The 23,383-nt window shown below is 47.0% G+C and overlaps 1 protein-coding gene across 2 annotated transcripts; it reads left to right on the top strand.

The window, feature by feature from the left end:
* Window positions 1-43: 43 nt before the first annotated feature.
* On the top strand, window positions 44-18,405 carry LOC105494746 (cell division cycle associated 8). 2 transcript variants are annotated; one of them, XM_011763512.2, is made up of 11 exons: window positions 44-176; window positions 274-382; window positions 505-633; window positions 3,838-3,878; window positions 6,841-6,913; window positions 8,633-8,718; window positions 9,962-10,026; window positions 11,620-11,715; window positions 13,793-13,919; window positions 15,665-15,751; window positions 17,030-18,405. In XM_011763512.2, the coding sequence occupies exons 2-11, from the start codon at window positions 289-291 to the stop codon at window positions 17,072-17,074; spliced, it is 843 nt and encodes a 280-aa protein (XP_011761814.2). In that variant the 5' UTR covers window positions 44-176; window positions 274-288; the 3' UTR covers window positions 17,075-18,405. The 2 variants fall into 2 exon arrangements, with proteins under 2 accessions (XP_011761814.2, XP_011761812.2); XM_011763510.2 differs by having other exon boundaries at window positions 59-382.
* Window positions 18,406-23,383: the final 4,978 nt, after the last annotated feature.

Here is a 23,383-nt window from a genome sequence, read left to right as displayed (position 1 = left end):
TGGGCGGGAGACCCCGGGCAGGTAGGAACTTGCTTGTGATTGGATACTGTGGGACGGCGGTTTCTCATTCGTCAGCCTGTGGCTGTGGAGTTTGAATTAGGTGGCGGTTGACGGTAGAGCCGCTCTCTCTCACTGGCATAGCGAGGTTTTACTCAGTCCTTGTCGCGAGACCGGAGGTACGTGCCTGGCGACTTATTCGGGTGGTCCCCATCCGCCCTCCTGGTCCCTACCTGGTTCCTTGCCTCCCTGCCCCATCTCCGCCGCTCCCCGCAGCCTCCGCCGAGCGCCATGGCTCCTAGGAAGGGCAGTAGTCGGGTGGCCAAGATCAACTCCTTACGGAGGCGGAAGCTCGCCTCCTTTCTGAAAGACTTCGACCGTGAAGGTAAAGGGGCCAGGCCGTCGCGGCCTCCTGGGGCGGTCGCGGGATGCTGACGGGTGGGGACACGAGCTGCACACATTCACCCGCCCCGTGACCCGTGTCCTGTCGGCTCTGCCCTCCCGCAGTGGAAATACGAATCAAGCAAATTGAGTCAGACAGGCAGAACCTCCTCAAGGAGGTGGATAACCTCTACAACATCGAGATCCTGCGGCTCCCCAAGGCGCTGCGCCAGATGAACTGGCTTGACTACTTCGGTAAGAGCTGGAGAGCTTCCCTGGGCGGAGGCCGGGAGCCCCGTAGGGTTAGGTAACACCCTTCAGAAAGGACTCGCTCAGATGTCACCTTTTAATGAAATCTGACATGACCACTTATGGAAAATTGCAGACCCTTTCACTCTCTGTCTCACTTCCCTAAGTCATGTGTCTCCATCCTTTTCTCTGAAGGCCTAGGTAGCAAATATTTTAGGCTACTTGAGCCGGTGGGAGGGGTCTCTGTCGGACAACTTAGCTCTGCTGTTACAGGTCCAAAACAGCTATAGTGAATGGGCATGGATGGGCTGTATTCCAATAAAATTTTAGTTGTGGATACACTGAAATGTGAATTTCACATAATTTTCACACATCAGGAATTTTATTTTATTTTTTTGGAACAGAGTCTCACTCTGTCACCCAGGCTGGAGTGCAGTGCAGTGGTGCGATCTTGGCTCACTGCAACCTCCACCTTCTGTATTCAAGTGATTCTCCTGCCTCAGCCTCCGGAGTAGCTGGGATTACGGTCTCCTGCCACTATGCCCTGCTGATTTTTGTATTTTCAGTAGAGACGAGGCTTCACCATGTTGGCCAGGCTGGTCTCGCACTACTGACCTCAAGTGATCTGCATGCCTCAGCCTCCCAAAGTGCTGGGATTACAGGAGTCAGCCACTGTGCCCAGCCAGAAAATAGTATTTTTAAAAAATATGTATATTTTACCCAACCCATTTAAAAATGAATGAATAAATGACATGGTTAGTTAACCAGAGCTCAGATGAAAGAATAACCCAAAGCAGCTCCTTATGCAGCTTATGGAAATTGCTAACTTAAAAATGGGCACATCAGGCTGGGCGCAGTGGTTCATGCCTGTAATCCCAGCACTTTGGGAGGCTGAGGCGGGCAGATCACCTGAGGTCAGGAGTTCGAGACCAGCCTGATCAACATGGAGAAACCCTGTCTCGGCCGGGCGTGGTGGCTCAAGCCTGTAATCCCAGCACTTTGGGAGGCCGAGACGGGCGGATCAGGAGGTCAGGAGATCGAGACCATCCTGGCTAACACGGTGAAACCCCGTCTCTACTAAAAAAAATACAAAAAACTAGCCGGGCGTGGTGGCGGGTGCCTGTAGTCCCAGCTACTCGGGAGGCTGAGGCAGGAGAATGGCGTAAACCCAGGAGGCGGAGCTTGCAGTGAGCTGAGATCCGGCCACTGCACTCCATCCTGGGCGACAGAGAGAGACTCCATCTCACAAAAAAAAAAAAAAAGAAACCCTGTCTCTACTAAAAATAAAAAAAGTTAGCCGGGTGTGGTGGCGCATGCTTCTAATCCCAGCTATTCAGGAGGCTGAGGCAGGAGAATCGCTTGAACCTGGGAGGTGGAGGTTGCGGTGAGCCAAGAGCCCGCCATTGCACTCCAGCCTGGGCAACAAGAATGAAACTCCATCTCAAAAAAAAAAAAGGCACATCAGTTTTCCTGGCCAGAGAAAAATCCCAGCCTGCTTCCCCACTCCCTTATTAAATGTCCAGAGAAATGCAGGAGGCTGTACTTTTCTGCTGGGTTGCCTTTTTATGTTTTCCTTATTATTAATTATCCAGCATGTAGTCTCCTTGCTGGATAGAAATGCATGTTCTGTTCACATATTAGACGTTGAATGATCCTTTTGACTTGTCCTTTTATTTATTAATATTAAGCCATTCATTTGCTCATTTCCACAAATACTGAGCATGTGTGAGTCACAGTGCTAGGTGCTAAAGATGCACTGGGGAATAAAACAGACATTGTCTCTGCCTTCAGAAACATACAGGTTAGTAGAAAAGAGCTATTAGAAAAATCCACATACAATTATGTAATTAAAAGTATAGGTACTACAAAGGAGATAGAATAGAGTAGTTGTCAGGGAGCATATTGTGATTTCTATGCCGGATGGGCATTGTACCAAGTGTTTTACATATATTAACTAATTTTTCTTCATAACTAATAATATCCCTATTTTTCTAAATGACAAGATTAAGGCACAGAGAAATTGGATACTTTGCTCAAGGCCTCATAAGCTAGTTAGTGGAATAGTCTGTTTGAACCCAGGTATTCTGGTTTCATAGCCTGAGATCTTAACTGTTTTACAAGATACTGTGAGGGTTTCTAGCAGGAGGATCTAACCTAACTTTTTATTCTACATGTAAATCTCACAAAGACCTTTTCATTCAACACACATTTACTGTACTTCTATTGACTGCTAAATTTTTGCCAGAAGCAAAGGATATCATCTCTGGAATTCAGTCCAAGGCAAGGATGGACTGTTTAAAAAGCTCTGAGTGGTTACTGGGTATGATGAGGGTGAGCAACTTACTCCACACTTTGCAGCAACCTGCTGAGATAGAAAAATAAGCAGGCTAGGCACAGTGGCTCACACCTGTAATCCCAGCACTTTGGGAGGCCGAGGCAGGTAGATTGCTTGAGCCCGGGAATTTGAGACCAGCCTGGGCAACATAGCAAGACCCTATCTTTAAACTTTAAAAAAATAATTAAAATAAAAACACATTTTTTTTTAAAGAAAAATAAGCAGAGGGCAGGGCATGGGGTGGGGCTTCATACCTGTAATCCTAGCACTTTGGGAGGCCAAGGCAGGAGTATCACTTGAGCCCAGGAGTTCAAGACCAGCCTGGGCAACATAGCAGGAGACCACATCTCTATTTGAAAAAAAAAAAAACCTGGACAACTTGGCAAAACCCTATCTCTACAAAAAATACAAAAATTAGCCAAATGTGGTGGCGCATGCCTGTAGTCCCAGCTACTTGGGAGTCTGAGGGTGGAGGATCAGTTGAGCCCAGGAGACGGCCAAGGTGGCGCCACTCCACTCCAGCTTGGGTGACAAAGCAAGACTCTGTCTCAAAAATAAATAAAATTTAAAATATATTTTTTAAAAAGATAAGCAGAATTTTGGGGGTGATGTTTGAGCTGAGTTTTGAAGGATGAGTTAGAAATTTATCAAGTACGGAGGAGAATTTCAGGCAGAGGAAATACAGAGTACCATGGCAACAAGTCCTGAGAGTCAGTGGCACATTTGGGATATAACTTGGAGAAAGAATAGATTAGATGGTGAAGGTCCTTGAATGTTAGACTAAGAGCTGTACCAGTTTTAGAAAGATAAATGGTACTATTAGGCAGATGATTTATTGTTAAAATCTAATAGTAACTACAACATTCTTTTTAAAGCCCTTGGAGGAAACAAACAGGCCCTGGAAGAGGCGGCAACAGTAAGTGACCTGTCCTATTTTCCAGTCAGTGGTTACTTAAGTCTAGTCCAGTCCCCAGATCCAACTAATAGGTGCTTACTGTGGAAGAGGTTTCATAAAGGGACATTATCTGTTTGTGTCAACTGAAAAATTAGAGTTGGGCCAGACACTGTGTACATGAGACCCAGATAGTTCTGAGTCCTACAGAGGGTAGCAGTTCTATTTTTGACCAATTTCTTGCAGTCCTTTGTCCTGAACTCTACAGCAGAAGTAGAAAGTCTCAAGCCCAAGTTCCTTTAAGCGCCTGAGTCATTGCACTATGCACTGACCTGCTAGATGATGAGGCTGTTTCATCATGTTGTACTGTAGAAGCAGTGCTCTTGCTTGGGATGCTCAGTACTCCCCAACCCCTCTCATCTCCTTCCTCCCAGCATCAGTGCCAGGATTGAAGGCAGTAAGATGGGGATGCAAAATAGAGCATTTAAAGCTGCACCATCCAGTACAGTAGCCACCAGGCATATGTACCTATTTCAGTTAATCACAATTAATAAAATTAAGGAATTCATTTCCTCAGACATACTAGCCACATTTTACGTGTTCGGTAGCTACATGTGACTAGTAGCTACTCCATCAGAGAGCACAGAAATAGAACATTGCTACTCTTGCAGAAAGTTTTATGAGACAGCATTGGGAACTAGTCCATACATGGGCTTCACAGAGTCCTTAGGCACTCTAAAATCATATACAAACAATGCGTGTGTGCACGCATTTGTGTATCTTTCTGTCAGTTTATTGTAGCCTTGATCAGATTTACAAAGTAAACCCCAAAATTGACATATTTTGTTGAGTTGATCAGAATCATTTGGAATCTCAGGGTCTGAAGGAGTCTGACCACCAAGGGTACAATAGCAGATCTCCACCAGCTTCATTCAGAAGGTAAAGTTAATGAGGAGCCAATTATCAATTTGGAAAAAATTGGAGCATTTGGGGATGAATACTATAGGAGAGAGGTAGGGATTACTCACCCCCCTACACACACTGAGCTCTAATGTTTTAAAAGTTAGTTACCTCTGAGATGAATTATGCTTACTAGCTAATGCAGTTCCCTCTTTTTAAATTAGACATACAGAACTGCAAATGAGAACTTCTAATGTCAGATGAGACAGCCATTGTTACCACACCAAGTTGAGAGAATTCTAGCCTTGACTAATACGATTTAAAACTCAAGAAAGGAATGATAGAAAATCTATAAAAGCTCTTAGTTGGGAAGTGTACTGGGGCTCCCAAGACCACCTCCAAGTTTGGTGATTCGCTATGAGGATTCACGGGGCTCAGCATACAGTACACCCATGGCGATGATTTATTGCAGTGAAAGGATACAAAGCATAAATCAACAAAGGGGAAAAGTGCTTCCCCTTTGTCAAAGTCCAGAGGAAACCAGGCTTCTAGGAGTCCACTCCCTATGGAGTCACACAGAACATGCTTAATTCAACACATATGAAATGCTGTCTACCAGAAAAACTGATTAGAGAGTCAATGCCCAGAGTTTTACCTGGGGGCTGCTCACATAGGCATCCTCTGCCTAGCACATGTCAAAATCCTAGACTTTCAGAGGGAAGTAGGTGTTCAGCATGAGCCATATTGTTTGCATGAAGTTTAGGCACAATGAGGCATTCTTGCTAAGGAAAGGTGGGAACCTTTCTGAAATCCAAGTTCCCAGATGCCAACTAAGGCCAAGCTTGCAAATAGGCCTTTCTATGTGTATCAGTCTCAGGCCTGCTCTGTTAACTCTCCTGCCCAGTAGATGACCAGTGGCCTGCCACTACTGATGACTCCAAAACATGCCAGTTGTTTCTAGAGCAGAAGGTTGGCAGGAATGCCCCTACTTTCTGTTCCATCAAGCCTGGCAAACATCAGTAATTTATTACAGCACTATTTCTTGCTAAGCCTAAGACAGCCTCAAAATCCTTCTCTGAGTACGTCAAGCAGTGCCTACCAGAAATGAAAGCTGTGCCATTCCAAACCTGTAATGATAATTCTGATATTTACACGTGTTCTATAAGGAAAGGACAGAATCTTGACTGCTCTTTGTAGTGTCCATACTTACTACCATATGAAAGAAAACCTAATTTGAATGGTGACTGGAAGCCTTTTTGAAGGACCCAGGATCATCTTAGAAAACCTTACTGAGACCCTGTAGATTTATCAAAAAAATGGTAAGCCTGACACCCCACCAAGTGTTGTAGAGGATGTAGATCATTAGGAATTTGGATTGTTTGCAAATGGGCTGTAGACAAGGGTAACCACTTTGGGAAACAATTTGGCGTAATGCGAAGGCTGAATATTTATGTAACCTATAATCCCTGTCATGCCCTCTCCAAAGGATAGAGCCAAGGGGAAACTTGGACATGTACCTCAGACACATTTAAGACAGTTCAAGGTAGCAGTGTTTATAATAGGAAACTATTGATGGAAGATGGACAAATCCATTGTGGTATAATCACACAGTGGGATATGATATAGCAAAATGAAAACTAACTACAACCACAAAGAGTGGTGAAAACAGCCAAGACTAAACAAAATGCTTAAGTACACACTTGTGAAAAAGCACATCTATGTGCACACACATATACACACATTTGCATGTATCTATGAGCACATGCACATATACCTTTCGATTAAACAAGTGGAATGATATGGTTACCTCTGGGGAATGACAGGGTTAGGAGACTCATCACCTTTGGGAGAAAGATAAGAAAATGGAACAAGGAATGAATAAAGAGCCAGAAGCAAGTTATTGGCAATGTTTTAGGTCTTGGGTTGTGTGGTGGGTTTATGGGAGTCTGCTGTATTGTATATTGTATCACTAACATTTAATAGTCTTATGTATCAAATAAGAGTTTTTAAAAAAATTTATCTTGAAATATTTTTCCTCGTATTTTGGTGGAATAAGCCTGGTGCTTTCTGGCTATGTTTGTCACAGGCTGACCTGGATATCACTGAAATAAACAAACTAACAGCAGAAGCTATTCAGACACCCCTGAAGTCTGCCAAAAGTGAGTACCTGTCAAAATTCCTTGTTGAACAGAAAGAACCGAGGCTCAGGTTGCTTGGTTGGCGGCTCAGGCAGGGCCTTGTTGGTAGAGCCTCTTCCCTTTAAAGTCTGGTTCTTAATCTTGTAAATCCAAACATTTGCTTTTGGATGGTGCATTTAGTTAATTTTTTCCCCCTGAACAGCAACTCAAACTAGAAATTTAGTTAACTGTGTGCAGGACTGCTACTAAGCAAACTCAAGAGCCGTGTGTGAGCTAAAGTGAAAGGGAAAAAGCTGTGCTGGAAACCAAACATTGTGGCCTGCTTACTTTCCCCTGGGTTAAATAGATGGCAAGATTTAGAGCGGAGTTAAAAGACAGGTAACACCAACTGAGACGCTCCCTGGTGTAATCAGCAAAGTTGAAAGAGAATTGAAAAAGGAATGACTTTCTCTGCATTTAATTCAAAGTTACTCAATTCAGACCAGCTGTGGTGGCTCACACCTGTAATTCCAGCACTTTGGGAGGCCAAGCCATGAGGGTTACTTGAGCCCAGGAGTTCAAGACCAGCCTGGGCAATTTCTCTGAAAAAAAAAAAAGAAAGAAAGAAAGAAAGGAAAGGAAAGGAAAAAAAAGAAAAAGTTACTCAATTTCATGATCTATCTGCATAAAATCATCTTACATACATGTCCCGCACTCTGAGAAACACTGTCTTATAGGAAAAGTTGTATGGGAAACCAGGTTGTAACTAGTGAGCAGGGAATCGGATCAGGATGAATTGTGACATAGATTTAATGTCACTGTCATTAAGCTATGATAGTTTGATGCATCCAACTTTTATAACAACATCCTGACCCATGGCCAGGATTTCGGGGCTACACACCAGGGCACCTCTACATTGGGCAGGGCAAACTCAATTATTCAGAATGCTGGGCTGTCCCTACAAAGCATCATATGGGGTTTCTTAACACTCTGATTAGTTTCCTTTGTCTAAACCCTCTTTCTTAAAAAGTCTTCCTTATTTTTAGTCCATTTCTTCATTGCAGCTTCAGATTGCATACGTTTTATTCCTATAAGAAATGTGGGCTCGGCCGGGCGTGGTGGCTCACGCCTGTAATCCCAGCTCTTTGGGAGGCCAAGGTGGGTGGATCACAAGGTCAGGAGATCGAGACCATGGTGAAACCCCGTCTCTACTAAAAATAGAAAAAATTAGCCAGGCGCAGGGGCGGGCGCCTGTAGTCCCAGCTACTCGGGAGGCTGAGGCAGGAGAATGGCGTGAACCCAGGAGGCGGAGCTTGCAGTGAGCCGAGATTGCGCCACTGCACTCCAGCCTGGGAGACAGAGCGAGACTCCGTCTCAAAAAAAAAAAAAAAAAAGAAATGTGGGCCGGGCGCGGTGGCTCAAGCCTGTAATCCCAGCACTTTGGGAGGCCGAGACGGGCGGATCACGAGGTCAGGAGATCGAGACCATCCTGGCTAACACAGTGAAACCCCGTCTCTACTAAAAATACAAAAACTTAGCCGGGCGAGGTGGCAGGCGCCTGTAGTCCCAGCTACTCGGGAGGCTGAGGCAGGAGAATGGCGTGAACCCGGGAGGCGGAGCTTGCAGTGAGCTGAGATCCGGCCACTGCACTCCAGCCTGGGTGACAGAGCGAGACTCCGTCTCAAAAAAAAAAAAGAAATGTGAATGCACAAAACTTTATTCTCATCAGAAACACCACCCTGTTGAAACTGTTTCTTACAGCACGAAAGGTAATACAAGTAGATGAAATGATAGTGGAAGAGGAAGAAGAAGAAGAAAATGAACATAAGAATCCTCAAACTTCAAGAGTAAGTGGACACTGAGGTTGGAGGCTGGGGGTTATCACAAGGAAATACAAATGCATAAAATACACTGTTGTACACCAGAGCTCACAGTTCAGTAGAGATGATCCTACTTTACATGGCAATGACAAAAGTGATAATTGGCTGGTGTGCAAAGTGTGTGGAACACAGAAGAGGAAGCTAGCAAGTCTCCCCTACCCCACTAGGACATGGGCAGGCCTTTCAAGGTGAGTGAGAGTCTACTACTAGCTGGAGAAGAAAGGAAAGAGGAACAGTATTCAGGGTAAATGGGGGAGGGGGAAACTGGAGATGAAGAAACCAGTTGGAAGCCTATGAATTCTTGAACTGATATGCTGACACTATAAAATGAAGGGAAGGTTTTGAGATAGGTTTTAGAAAGAAGTGGCATGGTTGGTGGAGAAAAGGAGGAATCAGAGACAACTGCACGGTTTCTAGCTAAGGCAACTGCCATCCAGTGAAGTGTGGGATCCAGGCAGCAGAGGTGCTGGACTGGGGGTAAGGGGAGCACATGTCAATTGCATGACATGTTGACTATTCATTACTTTTCCAGGACATCTAGGCTAGACAGAAATTTCAGCCTGGAGCTCAGGGAGAAGAGAGAGATCGAGAGATTCACTGCCTCCCAGGTCTTAAGGTGTTTGTCCCAGTGTGGGAGTGGAGATGGTTGTGCTGGGAGAGCAGGAAGGGAGGGAGTCTGAGAGTGGACACTAGAGGGATGGTAGAGAGAGGGGCTCCTAAGGCAGACTGCCAAGGAAGCTAGAGAAGCAGGAAAGACGGATCCATCACGGAGGACAAGGGAGGAGAGAATATATGGAAGATAAGGAGTGATTCTTACCAGGGACGTCCCAGGCCCCAGGAAGGGAGCACTGCAGGGTTTGCCTTTGATTGGGCACCTGGGATGCCCTGAGTGACCTTCACAGCAGCCCTTTATGTAAAGTAGTGGGGTACAAGCCAGGCTGCAATCAATTCAAAAGAGATTTACCTTTAATCTTGGCCAAAATCCTCTATTTTGACAACCAAGCCAGTAGAAGTCCTTATTCAATTAGTTATGTTCTGAACTTTTTAAGTCATTGAATTCTGAGATACACCTTATTATATTTAGTATTAACTATCCAAAGCTTGTTCTTAACCCTTTATTTAAAAAAAAAAAAAAAACCTCCTTACTCTCCTTACCTTTCCTCTTTGCTGGGTGTTTTGTAACCTTAGTCTCGTTTGATTGTGACTGCAGGTCAAAAGGTGTCCTCCATCCAAGAAGAGAACTCAGTCCATACAAGGAAAAGGCAAAAGGAAAAGGTAGTGGATTTCTAAAATTGTGGTGTTTTATTGGAGAGCCATATATATCATGGCAGAAAGTGAGGGGCAGTGAAAAAAGCTCTGGTGGCTAGTGTTTGAATGCAGCTTAAAATCACTAAATCCTTGAGTGGCCGAGCTGGAGGGGTCTCTAGAAATGGCCTAAACCAAAACTATCTCCAGTACTTTAATGTACATTCTCTATCCTTCCCCACTTTTTTTTTTTGAGACGGAGTTTCACTCTCGTTGGCCAGGCTTGAGTGCAATGGCGCAATCTTGGCTCACTGCAACCTCTGCCTTGAGGATTCAAATGATTCTCCTGCCTCAGCCTCCCGAGTAGCTGGGATAATAGGCATGCACCACCACACCCGCCTAATTTTGTATTTTTAGTAGAAACGGGATTTCTCCATGTTGGTCAGGCTGGTCTCAAACTCCCAACCTCAGGTGATCTGCCCACCTCGGCCCCCATTTTTTTTTAAGTATAGCAAGAACTGCCTGTTATGTTTCAGTTCTTAATAGCCCATGTGTAGAGCTACCCCATAGTTTGTCATAGAGTGACTGTCACTTAATTATAATTGGTTTCTTAAAATGTTTTGTCCAGTCCTGCAAAGTGAAGAACCTCTATGGGCTTGAGTTGATTATGCTGGACTCTACCATAAGCCATGTGGGGGAAGATAAAGCAGCTTAGGAGAGTAGTCACTGGGATGCATGTCTGTGGAGGAACGAATGCATTTCTCTTGAGCAGTGCAGCAGCTGCATGGCACGAGGACAGAATTCCAGCTGGGGGAGCCTTCACATGAAGAGGCTGTCTCCTTGATTAAAAAGTCAGATTCTGAGGCCAGGCGCGGTGGCTCACGCCTGTAATCCCAGCACTTTGGGAGGCCGAGACGGGCAGATCACGAGGTCAGGAGATCGAGACCATCCTGGCTAACACGGTGAAACCCCATCTGTACTAAAAAATACAAAAAACTAGCTGGGCAAGGTGGCGGGCGCCTGTAGTCCCAGCTACTCGGGAGGCTGAGGCAGGAGAATGGCGTAAACCCGGGAGGCGAAGCTTGCAGTGAGCTGAGATCCAGCCACTACACTCCAGCCTGGGCGACAGAGCGAGACTCTGTCTCAAAAAAAAAAAAAAAAAAAAAAAATTAGCTGGGTGTGGTGGTGCATGCCTATAGTCCCAGCTACTCGGGAGGCTGAGGCAGGAGAATCGCTTGAACCCGGGAGGCAGAGGTTGCAGTGAGCCAAGATTGCACCATTGCACTCCAGCATGGGCAACAGAGCAAGATTCCATCTCAAAAAAAAAAAAAAAAAAGTCAGATTCTGGAGGCAGGCTGCTTCGGTTCAAAGTTTTGGCTCCATCCTAATTGGATATGTGATCTTGGGCAAGTTTTTAAAACTCGATGCACCTGAGTTTCTGCATCTGTGTGTGAGGATGGCAGCAGTGCTGGCTTCCCATGTTGTCAGAAGGGTCATGTAAGTCGATGTGCGCGAGGCGCCCAGAGCAGTATCTCACAGTCAGTTCTCCACGTGTCACTCCTGTGCTGCTGCCTTCGTGGAACTTGAGAGCTGGCATACCTGATGGCCGTTTCTTACCTGTAGGTCAAGCCGTGCTAACACTGTTACCCCAGCCGTGGGCCGATTGGAGATGTCCATGGTCAAACCAACTCCAGGCCTGACACCCAGGTTTGACTCAAGGTGAGTATTGAGGGGAACACTTCGATTTGATGGGATTCCAACATTGAGCACTACCCAGAGAAGGAGTGTCTAAGAAAATACTCCTAGGCCAGGCACGATAGCTCATGTTGTAATCCCAGCACTTTGAGAGGTCAAGGCAGGCAGATCACTTGAGGTCAGGAGTTCAAGACCAGCCTGGCCAAGATGACGAAACCCCACGTCTACTAAAAATACGAAAATTAGTCGGGCATGGTGGTGTACACCTGTAATCCCAGCTACCTGGGAAGCTGAAACAGGAGAATTGCTTGAATCCAGGATGTGGAGGTTGCAGTGAGCTAAGATCACACCACTGCACTCCAGCTTGGGCAACAGAGTGAGACTCTGTCTTAAGAAAATAAAAGAAAATAGTCCCAAGTCCTTGGCCTGGGGTGCCTTGTCAGAGGACAGTGGCCAGCTGGGTTTCCTGGTGTATGCCTCTCCCTTAAGTGTAGTTTCACCCATCTTCAGTGGCAAAATGATTCTTTAATGGGAGGGAGGTGAATATTCTGCCTGGGATGACTAGGAGGCCTCTAAGTGATGTTTTTGGCCTTTTCTGATTCAAATCAGAAGGTTTTTATTTTATTTTTAAAATATATATTTATTTTGAGGCAGGGTCTCTCTCTAATGCCCAGGCTGGAGAGCTGTGGCACAATCACGGCTCACTGCAACCTTGACTTCCCAGGCTCAGGTGATTCTCCCACCTTAGCCTCCCAAGCATGCCACTGTGCCCGGCTAAGTTTTTTTTTTGTAGAGATGGGGTTTTGCCAGGTTGCCCAGGCTGGTCTCGAACTCCTGGGCTCGAGCAATCCGCCCACCTCGGCCTCCCAATGTGCTGGGATTACAAGCACGAGCCATCACACCGGGCCTCAAATCAGTTTTTTAAAGATAAATAGGCACTCTTCCGCACTCTTGGTAGAAGTAAAACTTGATACTGCTTTTTTGGAGGCTGGCATAAGCAAGGATATTGTTGCAGCATAAGTTAATACCTTCCAAAGAATCTAGTAGATTAAACAGGAGATGCTGTATAGCTATTAAAAAAGACTGGATCTGTGTGTGCTGATAGGGAAAGAGCGCCATGATCACAGAGCATCTCCGAGCAGGTTGCTGAACATTGTGCTGTGTGATCCCATTTGGTTTTATATACATAGAAAGTTTCTGGAAGGACAGATAAGGAACTCAGAGTGGTTACCCCTGGGGAGGAGAGCAAGAAGTAGTTATCTCTAGTATGGGGGAAGTGTGGAAGATTTATTTTCTACTTTTAATTGCCACTTTTTTTGTTTTTTGAGATGGAGTCTCCCTCTGTCACCCAGGCTGGAGTGCAGTGGTGCGATCTCGGCTTACTGCAACCTCCACCTCTCAGGTTCAAGTGATTCTCCTGTCTCAGCCTCCTGAGTAGCTGAGATTACAGGCGCCTGCCACCACGCCCGGCTAATTTTTGTATTTTTAGTAGAGACAGGATTTTGCCATGTTGGCCAGGCTGGTCTCGAACTCCTGACCTCAGGTGATCCACCTGCCTCGGCCTCCCAAAGTGCTGGGATTACAGGTGTGAGCCACTGCACTCAGCCAATTCTCACTTTTCTTTACAGTTTGTTTTTTCACATGAGTATGTAACAAAAGGCATTTAGGGAAAACTAGGTAGCAGTATTTTAACTGTCTTGAGAAATTAGTATAATGATGTAATCTCTAAATCATCCTCCTTTGCCTCTGAAAAATTCCTCTTGATGGAAGCAGCCATGCCTGGAAACAATTAACCAGCTTATTTCTGGCTTTGTGGATGGATGGATGACTGGTACCCATATGGAGCTTTGGACCTAAACTTTATGTGGATAAGAGTTGACTGTTTGCAAGATGTATGTTCAATAATTACAACCTTCTTTCTCCAGCTGTGTTTAGTCATTACTGCTTTAAAACAGTTTTTTTTCCTAAATTTAGAACATGCTTTCTTAGGAATGTGTGACTTGAAAACTACAGCTTGAGACCAGAGTGAGGTTAAAATGACCTATAGAGTCTGGTGTCATCCAATTGCCAAGCTATCTTCACAGAGATTTTCCCATTCTAGGGTCTTCAAGACCCCTGGCCTGCGTACTCCAGCAGCAGGAGAGCGGATTTACAACATCTCAGGGAATGGCAGCCCTCTTGCTGACAGCAAAGAGATCTTCCTCACTGTGCCAGTGGGCGGTGGAGAGGTGAAGTATTTCCAAGGGAAGCCAGGCCACAGTGTGCCGCTTAGTCAAGCATTTCTTTTCCCTGGGCCCTCACCCACACTTCACCCTCAGAGTCCTTTCAGGGCGTGGGTCCTGATCTCCACATTTCTGCAGGACTCAGAACCCAGTTTTCTCTCCCAGGTTAGAGGCCCAGACTGCAAAGATCGTTGCTCAGCTCTGGGTTCTATCTGTTTTTCTAGGGGTTTTTTTGTTTTTGTTTTATTTTATTTTGTTTTTGTTCTTGTTTTTTTGAGATGGAGTCTCACTCTGTCGCCAGACCAGAGTGCAGTGGTGCAATCTCGGCTCACTGCAACCTCCACCTCCTGGGTTCAAGCGATTCTCCTGCCTCAGCCTCCCAGGTAGCTGTTACTACAGGCACACGCCACCATGCCCAGCTAATTTTTGTATTTTTGGTAGAGATGGAGTTTCACCACGTTGGACAGGATGGTCTCGATCGCTTGACCTCGTGATCCGCCCTCCTTGGCCTCCCAAAGTGCTGGGATTACAGGCATGAGCCACCGCGCCCGGCCTTTTTTTTTTTTTTTGAGATGGAGTCTCGCTCTGTCACCCAGGCTGGAGTGCAGTGGCCGGATCTCAGCTCACTGCAAGCTCTGCCTCCCGGGTTTACGCCATTCTCCTGCCTCAGCCTCCCGAGTAGCTGGGACTACAGGTGCCTGCCACCTCGCCCGGCTAGTTTTTTTGTATTTTTTAGTGGAGACGGGGTTTCACCGTATTAGCCAGGATCAATCTCCTGACCTCGTGATCTGCCTGCCTCCGCCTCCCAAAGTGCTGGGATTACAGGCTTGAGCCACCGCGCCCGGCCCCTTTTTTTTTTTTTTTCTTTTTTTTTTTTTTTGAGACAGAGTCTCCCTCTGTCACCCAGCCTGGAGTGCAATGACACGATTTCGGCTCACTGCAACCTCCGCCTCCCAGGTTCAAGTGATTCTCCTGCCTCAGCCTCCTGAGTAGCTGGGACTACAGGCACACGCCACCACACCCGGCTAATTTTTGTATTTTTAGTAGAGATGGTGTTTCACCATATTGGTCAAGCTGGTCTCGAACTCCTGACCTCAGGTGATCCACCCACCACGGACTCCTAAAGTACTGGGATTACAGGTACGAGCCACCACGCCGGCCTCCATCTGTTCATCAACTAACATTTGCCCACCCGATTGTCACAGGCCCAAGAAGTAGACATGGGGCCTGCCCTTGAGAAGCAGCTCAGTGGTCAAGATGGGTTTGCAATCATGATATCTGTGATATGTGCAATAATAGAGATGTTAAAGGGTGGTGCAGAGGAGGGCACCATCGAGGTATGTGCTTAGTCTAGAACCGGGAGCATGAGCTGTGCCTTCAGCTTTGTATAACTTTAAGGGATTCTGAAACAGGCTAAGCTTAGTGTCTCTGGCTTCATGGAGCGAGCTGCTGACCTCAGCCCTTGTGAGGGGAGGATGGTTTGTTTCAGACATACTCTGCAGGGCATTTCTTAGATAATGTACATGCCTTTTGTGCCCAGGTAATCCAGCCTCCTCCCCAGTGATAGCGCTGCTGAAGTCATTGTCTCCTTAGGGCTCATATACTTCCTGCCTGTCTTGCCACTTCTCCATCCCAGCCATTCCCCACCACTAAGTGCAGGATATCAGGGGGATCCTTTGGGGCACACTGCTGGATGGGAGTTCCTGCCCTAAGGGCCATGGCCAGTTTAACCCACTCCCGTCTCTATACAGAGCCTTCGATTACTGGCCAGTGACTTGCAGAGGCACAATATTGCCCAGCTGGATCCAGAGGCCTTGGGAAACATTAAGAAGCTCTCCGTAAGTCTCATATTCGTCTCCACACATAGGATGCCTCCAGTAGCTTTCTTGGGCTACCTTTGTTTAGGATTGTCTTTTGGTCCTGGGCTAATACTTTCTACTTAAATTTGTGTTGTCTTTCTTCCCCCAAGAGAGTTTGACACTTACCCTACTTAGATAGCAGCAATTCTGTTCCTCAACTGATGTTGAGTTTTGTTCAATCCCAGGGTGCCTGCCACAGAAGTTCCACTGCAAAATCAAAATTCTGCCTCATTCAGGCAGTTAGTGCTAGGGTTATGTTAGGTCACTATTGGCCACCAGGAACTGAAACCTAGAATAGCTCAAGAATGAGGGTCGGAGCTTGTTATCAGGAATCTTACAGAATCGAAGAGCGAGCTGAATGGCCAAGCCTCTGGAGTGGTGGGGCCATCAGCTGAGGCCTGTGTGCTCATTTCTCTCACACATCTTCATTCCTCCCTCTCAGCAGATAACCTTCTCCACAGGCTCCAGGTTCCGTGCTTACTTAACATTGTTTTGCATGTGGCTTTGAGTAACCACACCTCCAACCCTAACTTTATTGCTCCATTTCTCAACTATTCAATTTCTTGTCTTGGTTTAAATTCTCAAGAGGGCCAGGCACAGTGGCGCACACCTGTAATTCCTGCAGTTCAGGAGGCTCAGGTGAGAGAAATTGTTTGAGCCCATGAGTTCAAGGCTGCAGTGACCCATAATCGTGCTGCTGCACTCCAGCCTGGGTGACAGAGAAAGACCTCAGCTCTAAAAGTAAAGTAAATTATCAAGAGAAGGAATTTAATTGGCTCAGCCAGGGATGAACCTCCTTGGTCCAGTCAGCCATCATCTTGGGTGGTGGATGGAGCACTTAGTGTAAACATGGCAACCTTACCCTCACCCTTCTGTGGGGTCTGAAGGGTACATCCAAGGAATGAGACAAGGTGGGGCTGGTTTCCCAAACCTGTCTTTCTGAACATAGGCCCAGTGCTGAGATCCCACACACACCTAGCCACCCAAATCTTGTGACTGTCATCCTCTAGCTAGACCTATTGCAATGTTCTTCTCAAATAATCTCCTATGATACCTTTACTATCTCACTTGAGTTGTTATTTTACTCCCTTGTTCAGATGAGAAACAGGTTCAAAAAGGTGAATTCATGTGTGATACGGATAGAGAATGGAGGAGCTGAGGCTCAGTCAGACCTGTGCTCAGGCTGACTGTGGGAGGCCAAGGGGCAAGCCTGCCAAGTGACATCTTCTACAATGATCTCTCTCCTTTTCTTTCTAGAATCGTCTCGCCCAAATCTGCAGCAGCATACGGACCCACAAATGAGACGCCAAAGTTGACAGGATGGACTTTTAATGGGCACTTCTGGGACCCTGAAGAGACTTCTTCCCTTCAGGCTTATTGTTTGAGTGTGAAGTTCCAGAGCAAGGAGCCGTGTTCCTCTAGGGGACTTCAGGAATTCAGACATGCTGTTCCCACACCAGTTAGGTAGAGCTGTCTGTTCACCCTCCCATCCCAGCTGACCCCAGTCACTGCTTGCTGGGGCCATGCCGTAGAAGCTTCCCATCAGTCTCCCAGCTGAATCCTCCCTGCCCTCTGAGCTGCTGCCTTCTGCCTCCTGCAACTCGACATCCTCTTCGCCCTGCCCTGCCCTGCCTGCAGTTGAGGGGGCGCAGTTCTCAGGAAGACTGCGTCCACCACCCCTACCCAGAGAACCTCTGCATCTGGTATTTCTGCTCTCTGTGCTTGAGACTGGGAGGTTTAGGCTGAGATAAGTGAGCTCTGGGCCATGAGAGGGTAGGTCCCGAAGGTAGGGGAACTGTACAGATCAGCAGAGTAGGATAGTTGGCAGCAGGGACCTTGGTAGGGAACATGCCCATCTCCCCTCTGGCACTCATCACATCTCCCCTACCAGCCCTCCTTCTCCTCCTCCTTCGGGAGGTGCTAAATGGGACTTTGGGATCTTTCACCTGCTGTGCCCAGTAGTTCTGAAGCCTGCTTGTGGAACAGTGTTTTATGTTTATCCCTGTTTACTGAAAACCAAATACTGGTTTGGAGGCAACTTCCATGTCTTGCTCTTCTACCTCCCTAGTTAGTGGAAATTTGGATAAGGGAATTGTAGGGCTTAGATTCTGGGGGTTTTATGTCATTGGCCACAGAATAACTGTCTCTAAGCTATCCATGGTCCAGTGGTCGCTGCCAAGTCAGTAGACTTCAGAGAGCACTTCTCTCCTATGGGGCTTATGGGGACAGGGGGCAGGTGTGACTTGCTTGGTGGCCTCATTCCATGTGTGCCTGTGCCTGGGGCATGGACTTTGTTAAACAGCCAGCAGTGAGGTCCTCATTCTCCAGCCAGCCTCTCTGTCCTGGAGAATGATGAGCTGTGTTCTAAGAATTTGAGAACTAGAGTCCTCACCCCCAGGCTTGAGGGCACATGACTTTCTCATGTAGGGCTCTTTGTGGTATCTGTTGTTTTGCAACACGACCATTTTAGTAAAACAGTCCTATTCAAGTTGTATTCTTTTAAGTTCTTTTATTCTCCTTTCCCTGAGATTTTTGTATATATTGTTCTGAGTAATGGTGTCTTTGAGCTGATTGTTCTAATCAGAGCTGGTACCTACTTTCAATAAATTCGGGTTTTGTGTTTTCTTTTTTAATCACTATTCATCCTGCCTGTCCTCTCCAAGCTGTGCTCCGTGGACTAGGGAGGCAGCAATTGGTGTGGGGGTCTTTGCACATCTGCTTTTCTCAGAAGATATGAAAACCTTTGCTTCGGACAGAATCATTCTGGTATCTGAAAAAGGGGCTTACTACAAGATCCAGAGCATCAGTACCTTCAACCCCCATCAGAGCACCCCCAGCACCTTCATTCCATGAGCTAGAAATTTGTATCTGGGAGGACAACGCCTAGGGTCTCTATAATTTGTAGTGGACTTTTGTTGACCAGGAACAAAACGGGGCAAGAGTAATTGGGTGATCATGAGTCTTACTTCCCCAAGTTTCTGAGGCCCTGGCAGATCTGCCTTCCCAGAACTCTCTAGGCTGAAAATGATCAACCTAGAGCTAATGATGCAAGAGAAGACAACCTGGGGGCATACTTAGCCAGGTCATTGGGCATTAACAATTTATAGACTAGGAGCCTTCTGGTAGTGACAGCATTTGGAAGAAGGGTTACTCAGTGCAAATAAGCAACCCAGACTATACGTCATCAGGCCTAAAGAGCCTGATACCAAGGAAACACTTAGGATCCAACATGCTTTACCCAGAACCAGGTTCATCCCATTTCATTCAGTCTGCACCACTGCCTAAATCACCTCGTAGGAAATGCATGTTATGCAGCAGGTGCCTGATTAATGCCTGGGACTGAGACATGACAGTTCTTCATTTCATATAAGGGGCTGGCTGGCCGGGCGCGGTGGCTCAAGCCTGTAATCCCAGCACTTTGGGAGGCCGAGGCGGGTGGATCACGAGGTCAGGAGATCGAGACTATCCTGGCTAACATGGTGAAACCCCGTCTCTACTAAAAATACAAAAAACTAGCCGGGCATGGTGGCGGGCGCCTGTAGTCTCAGCTACTTGGGAGGCTGAGGCGGGAGAATGGCGTGAACCCGGGAGGCGGAGCTTGCAGTGAGCCGAGATCACGCCACTGCACTCCAGCCTGGGAGACACAGCGAGACTCCGTCTCAAAAAAAAAAAAAAAAAAAAAAAAAAAGGGGCTGGCTTGGAAAGTAAAGAGTTCCCCATCCCAGGATTGATTGATTGATCAACTTTTGAGACAGAGTTTCACTCTTGTTGCCCAGGCTGGAGTGCAGTGGTGTGATCTCGGCTCACTGCAACCTCCACCTCTCAGGTTCAAGCAATTCTCCTGACTCAGCCTCGCAAGTAACTGGGATTACAGGCGCACACCACCACGCCTGGCTAAGTTTTGTACTTTGAGTGGAGACAGGGTTTCGCCATGTTGGCCAGGCTGGTCTCCTGACAGGTGATCCACCCACCTCCGCCTCCCAAAGTGCTGGGATTACAGTTATGAGCCACCATGCCCAGCCACATTCCAGGATTTTAAAAAAATTTTGTTTTTTTTATCATTTGGTATCTTTTGTTGATTTGATATATTTTGCAGAACTTATGTCCCTACTATCCCAGGATTTTTAAGTACAGGCTGAACTATGTCACAGGGCTGGACAACCTAAATCTCACTGCCAGCCCCCAGACATACTTTCACACTCAGGTTGGGTTTGGGTTTTGTTTTGTTCTTTTTTTCCCAAATTAGTTGCTGACCATTTAAATATGGGGCGATTACACAAAGATTGCTAGACTCTGAAAATAAGATCTGACAGCACGGGTTAACAGTTGGCTAGAGCTCAGTAGCAGCTTTCCTTGGCCCACAGAGAATCCTCTTCCAGTTCAAAGCAATCCTGATGAGATTACTTCTTCCCTTGATGTTACCTGCCTCATCTCTGTAGGCAATTTAGTTTTTACTGTCTGCTGTGAAGAGAAAGCATAGAAAAGTAGGGCTGCCCCAGGTTGAAGGGAGAATGGAGGCCTGAAGTCACTCCCTAGGGCCCCTGAGGCAGTTTTAAGGAACCCCAGAGGTCCAGTCAACAGTAAGTTCATTCTTTGTCCTACAGGGCCCCTGTTATTTCCAAAAGCCCTACTTGGGGCTTCCTATTGAGAGGATTACAAATGTATTATCTTGTGAAGAGTTAGATTACATTACTCATATGAAGAGTTAGCTCGGGTGTGTGTGACAGGACATCACCTAAGCATTTCTCCAAAGCATCAGACATGCCTTTTACCAGGAGGAATATCCCCGGCCCCACCCAGATAATGAGTTCACATACCACTGCAGGGCTTAGCTCCACGATATATCCCCAGACCTCTGAAAAACAAAGCATGTCTCAGTGCCTACCTGTGTACACACCCTGGTGGGTCTGTTTTCTAATTTTACACAGTATCATAGCTGTTGACCCCTACCTAAAATTCAGCATGCCACATGTACTCAAAACTTTCATAGTAGATATAATTCCTGTGGCTTCAGAAATTGAAGGACTGAGAGACACTCTTGAGAGAGGATTCAATCAGAATTGGGGGCTACACTGGGCTCCCTGCTAAAGGGGAGTCTGGAATCCAATTTGCTTTGCCTAAGGTGTCATCTCCCTTTGCAGGATTAAACATCTGCTCAGCCCTGTATCATCCCAGCCTGCATCACCCCACCTGTCAAACAAGCCTCTGCCATCCCCTCCCTGCCAGCTGTAACCTGCACTTCTTGCCTTCTACACTTTGCCATCATCCTTCCCTCAGCTGATATTAGGATCTGCATGGTTCATCTTTCCTGATCCTTGGGTGGTGGATATGGTGGAGGACAAACATACCCTTGGCACCAAGATACCAGGAAGACCGCAGCTCCATCTGCAAATTTTCAGTACCCACAAGCACACATATGTCACAATATGCTAAGAACCATCAGGATGGAGACAGGTGACCATCTTCAAGGATACACCCTTCCAATCGAACGCCAAGGTCACCCTGGCAAACCTTCTCCTCTTGACCCTTCATAAGTCTCCAGGTGAGGGTCAAGAAGGAGTGCTGGCCGGACACAGTGGCTCACGTCTGTAATCCTAGCACTTTGGAGGGCCGAGGTGGAAGGATCACCTGAGGTCAGGGGTTCGGGACCAGTCTGGCCAAAACAGCAAAACCCCATCTCTACTAAAAATACAAAAATTAGCCAGGTGTGGTGGCACATGCCTATAATCCCAGTCACTTACTGAGGCAAGAGAATCGCTTGAGCCCACGAGGCAGAGGTTACAGTGAGCCGAGATCATGCCACTGCATTCCGGCCTGGTCGACAGAGTGAGACTTGTGTCTCAAAAAAAAAAATAAAAAGGAGTGCTGTGGGCTGGGTGGAGGAAGGAGAAGGGGCCCAGGGGAAGCCTAAGTGAAAGGGGAGGGAAGGTGTTACAATGGGGAAACAAGTCTGGTTTAGATTTTTTCATTTTCCTCTTACACTTCTACAAGCAGTCTTGATCAAACACATTTCTTGGAGCTAGGCTTGAGATACACATAATCTGATCCCAAGACGCTGACAGGCAACATGAGGTCATTCATGAGCCCAACCAACTTCTGGCTTCTGTTGCCCCAAGACCCCAAGGAGCTCAACTAGTAAACTGGGGTGGGAAATATCCTGCGAATAGCAGGATTTTTTCAAGATGCTGGCAGACGGTTCCATTTCAATGGCAAAGGGTACAAAAAGATTTAAAGAGAGCTGCAGGTGGTGCAGTGTGAGTTTTACTCACTTCCTGAGCAACGGGGTGGAGGTAATGCTAGGAACTGAGACACCCTCCTGTAAGGTCCAGAACACAGGCATTGGCTACCAAAGGCAGCGAACACACTACCCACTTTCCCCTGGGAGCCCGCTCACACCTCCTCGGGAACAAAGCCAGGCAGAGCCCTTCCCTGAGCCCCCAAACACCTAGAATTCATCCTTATTGCCATGGCTTTTTACTTAACATGGGTATTTTTTACTTAACTGACTCACCCATTGGGCAGTGAGGCCTTAAGCTGCCAGAGCCAGCCATCTAGTAGGTGCCTGATCCATGCACAGTGAATGGGCAAATACCTTATCAAGCCAGATCAGCAGGCCCACTGCCTAGAGAAGTTCCATTCCTGACCACATGTCTACCTGGTGCCTCACACCAGCTAGGTAATAGTAATAGTAACACTAATAACAAGTGGGCACTTCCTGTGTTCTGTGTGCCAGGCACCGTGTTAATGCTGGGGTCCTGCATTCCCTGGCTGCGTGCCTCTCCTGGGGATGACTTCAGCGGAGCAATGCTGCTAACATCTCTAACCCACTCCTCATTCATTCCTCCCCACCAGAGGGTGGCTTCTCAAGTGGAATTGAGGGACAGCAGGAACAACCTGCTTGACTCAGTGCCATCTGGCTTCTCCTGCAGATCTGCTTGCCCACAAGAAAGGTGCACCCCGCTCTGCTCCCATCATGCAGGCAGGAGCTGAGGGGGCAGCTCTGTCCCTGCAGTGGGTGTCTGCCCCACCCAGCTCAGCCTGGGACTGGGTGGGTCTAGTTCAGGGGAACGATGGGAAACACACTTTGTCCCTGATGCACAGCATCTCATTCATTGAAGACGTACATGTTAACATCTCTGAAACTGGGATGCATCTTCCGGTTGGATGGCACAACATAGTTGACTGTGATGTTTCTTTCTTGGTAGGACATGTTACACTCAATGGCATCTTAGATTCAAAGAAACTTGGTAAGCAACATTCTCCAGTTAGCCTTATCAAAGAGCTGATATTTTACTCTCCACCTGTCCCAGGGAATTAGTACTTAACTGGCTCTGAGCACAGGAAGTGGGGGAAAGAGTATGATTTATCACCATCCCCACCACCCTACCCCTTGCCCTAAGCACTTTCCATGTCCTGAGCTATGCAGATGAGGAAGACGCCTTCCCCAGCCTAAAGAACATGAATGGCCTGGGCCACGGAGAGGAGAAGCACTAGAAAGCCAACTGAGACATGCAAGGACTCATGTGGTCCAAGTGTGTGCGTGCATGTGTGCCCATGTGCACATGTGTGCACATGCATGGGCTCTCAGGCCTTGCCCATGCACCCTTTGGC

The sequence above is a fragment of the Macaca nemestrina genome, chromosome 1 (genome assembly GCF_043159975.1).
Source record: "Macaca nemestrina isolate mMacNem1 chromosome 1, mMacNem.hap1, whole genome shotgun sequence".
Taxonomy (NCBI): domain Eukaryota; kingdom Metazoa; phylum Chordata; class Mammalia; order Primates; family Cercopithecidae; genus Macaca; species Macaca nemestrina.
The sequence above is the reverse complement of the archived record's forward strand: the minus strand, read 5'-3'. Positions and strand labels throughout refer to the sequence as shown.

What these genes read in the sequence shown, in the direction of transcription:
- LOC105494746 (XM_011763512.2), top strand. Translation starts at nt 289, where the DNA reads ATGGCTCCTAGGAAGGGCAGTAGTCGGGTGGCCAAGATCAACTCCTTA. An exon ending in GAAAGACTTCGACCGTGAAG is followed by an intron (nt 383 to 504) that starts GTAAAGGGGCCA and finishes GCCCTCCCGCAG; the next exon opens with TGGAAATACGAATCAAGCAA. An exon ending in TGCCAGTGGGCGGTGGAGAG is followed by an intron (nt 13,920 to 15,664) that starts GTGAAGTATTTC and finishes GTCTCTATACAG; the next exon opens with AGCCTTCGATTACTGGCCAG.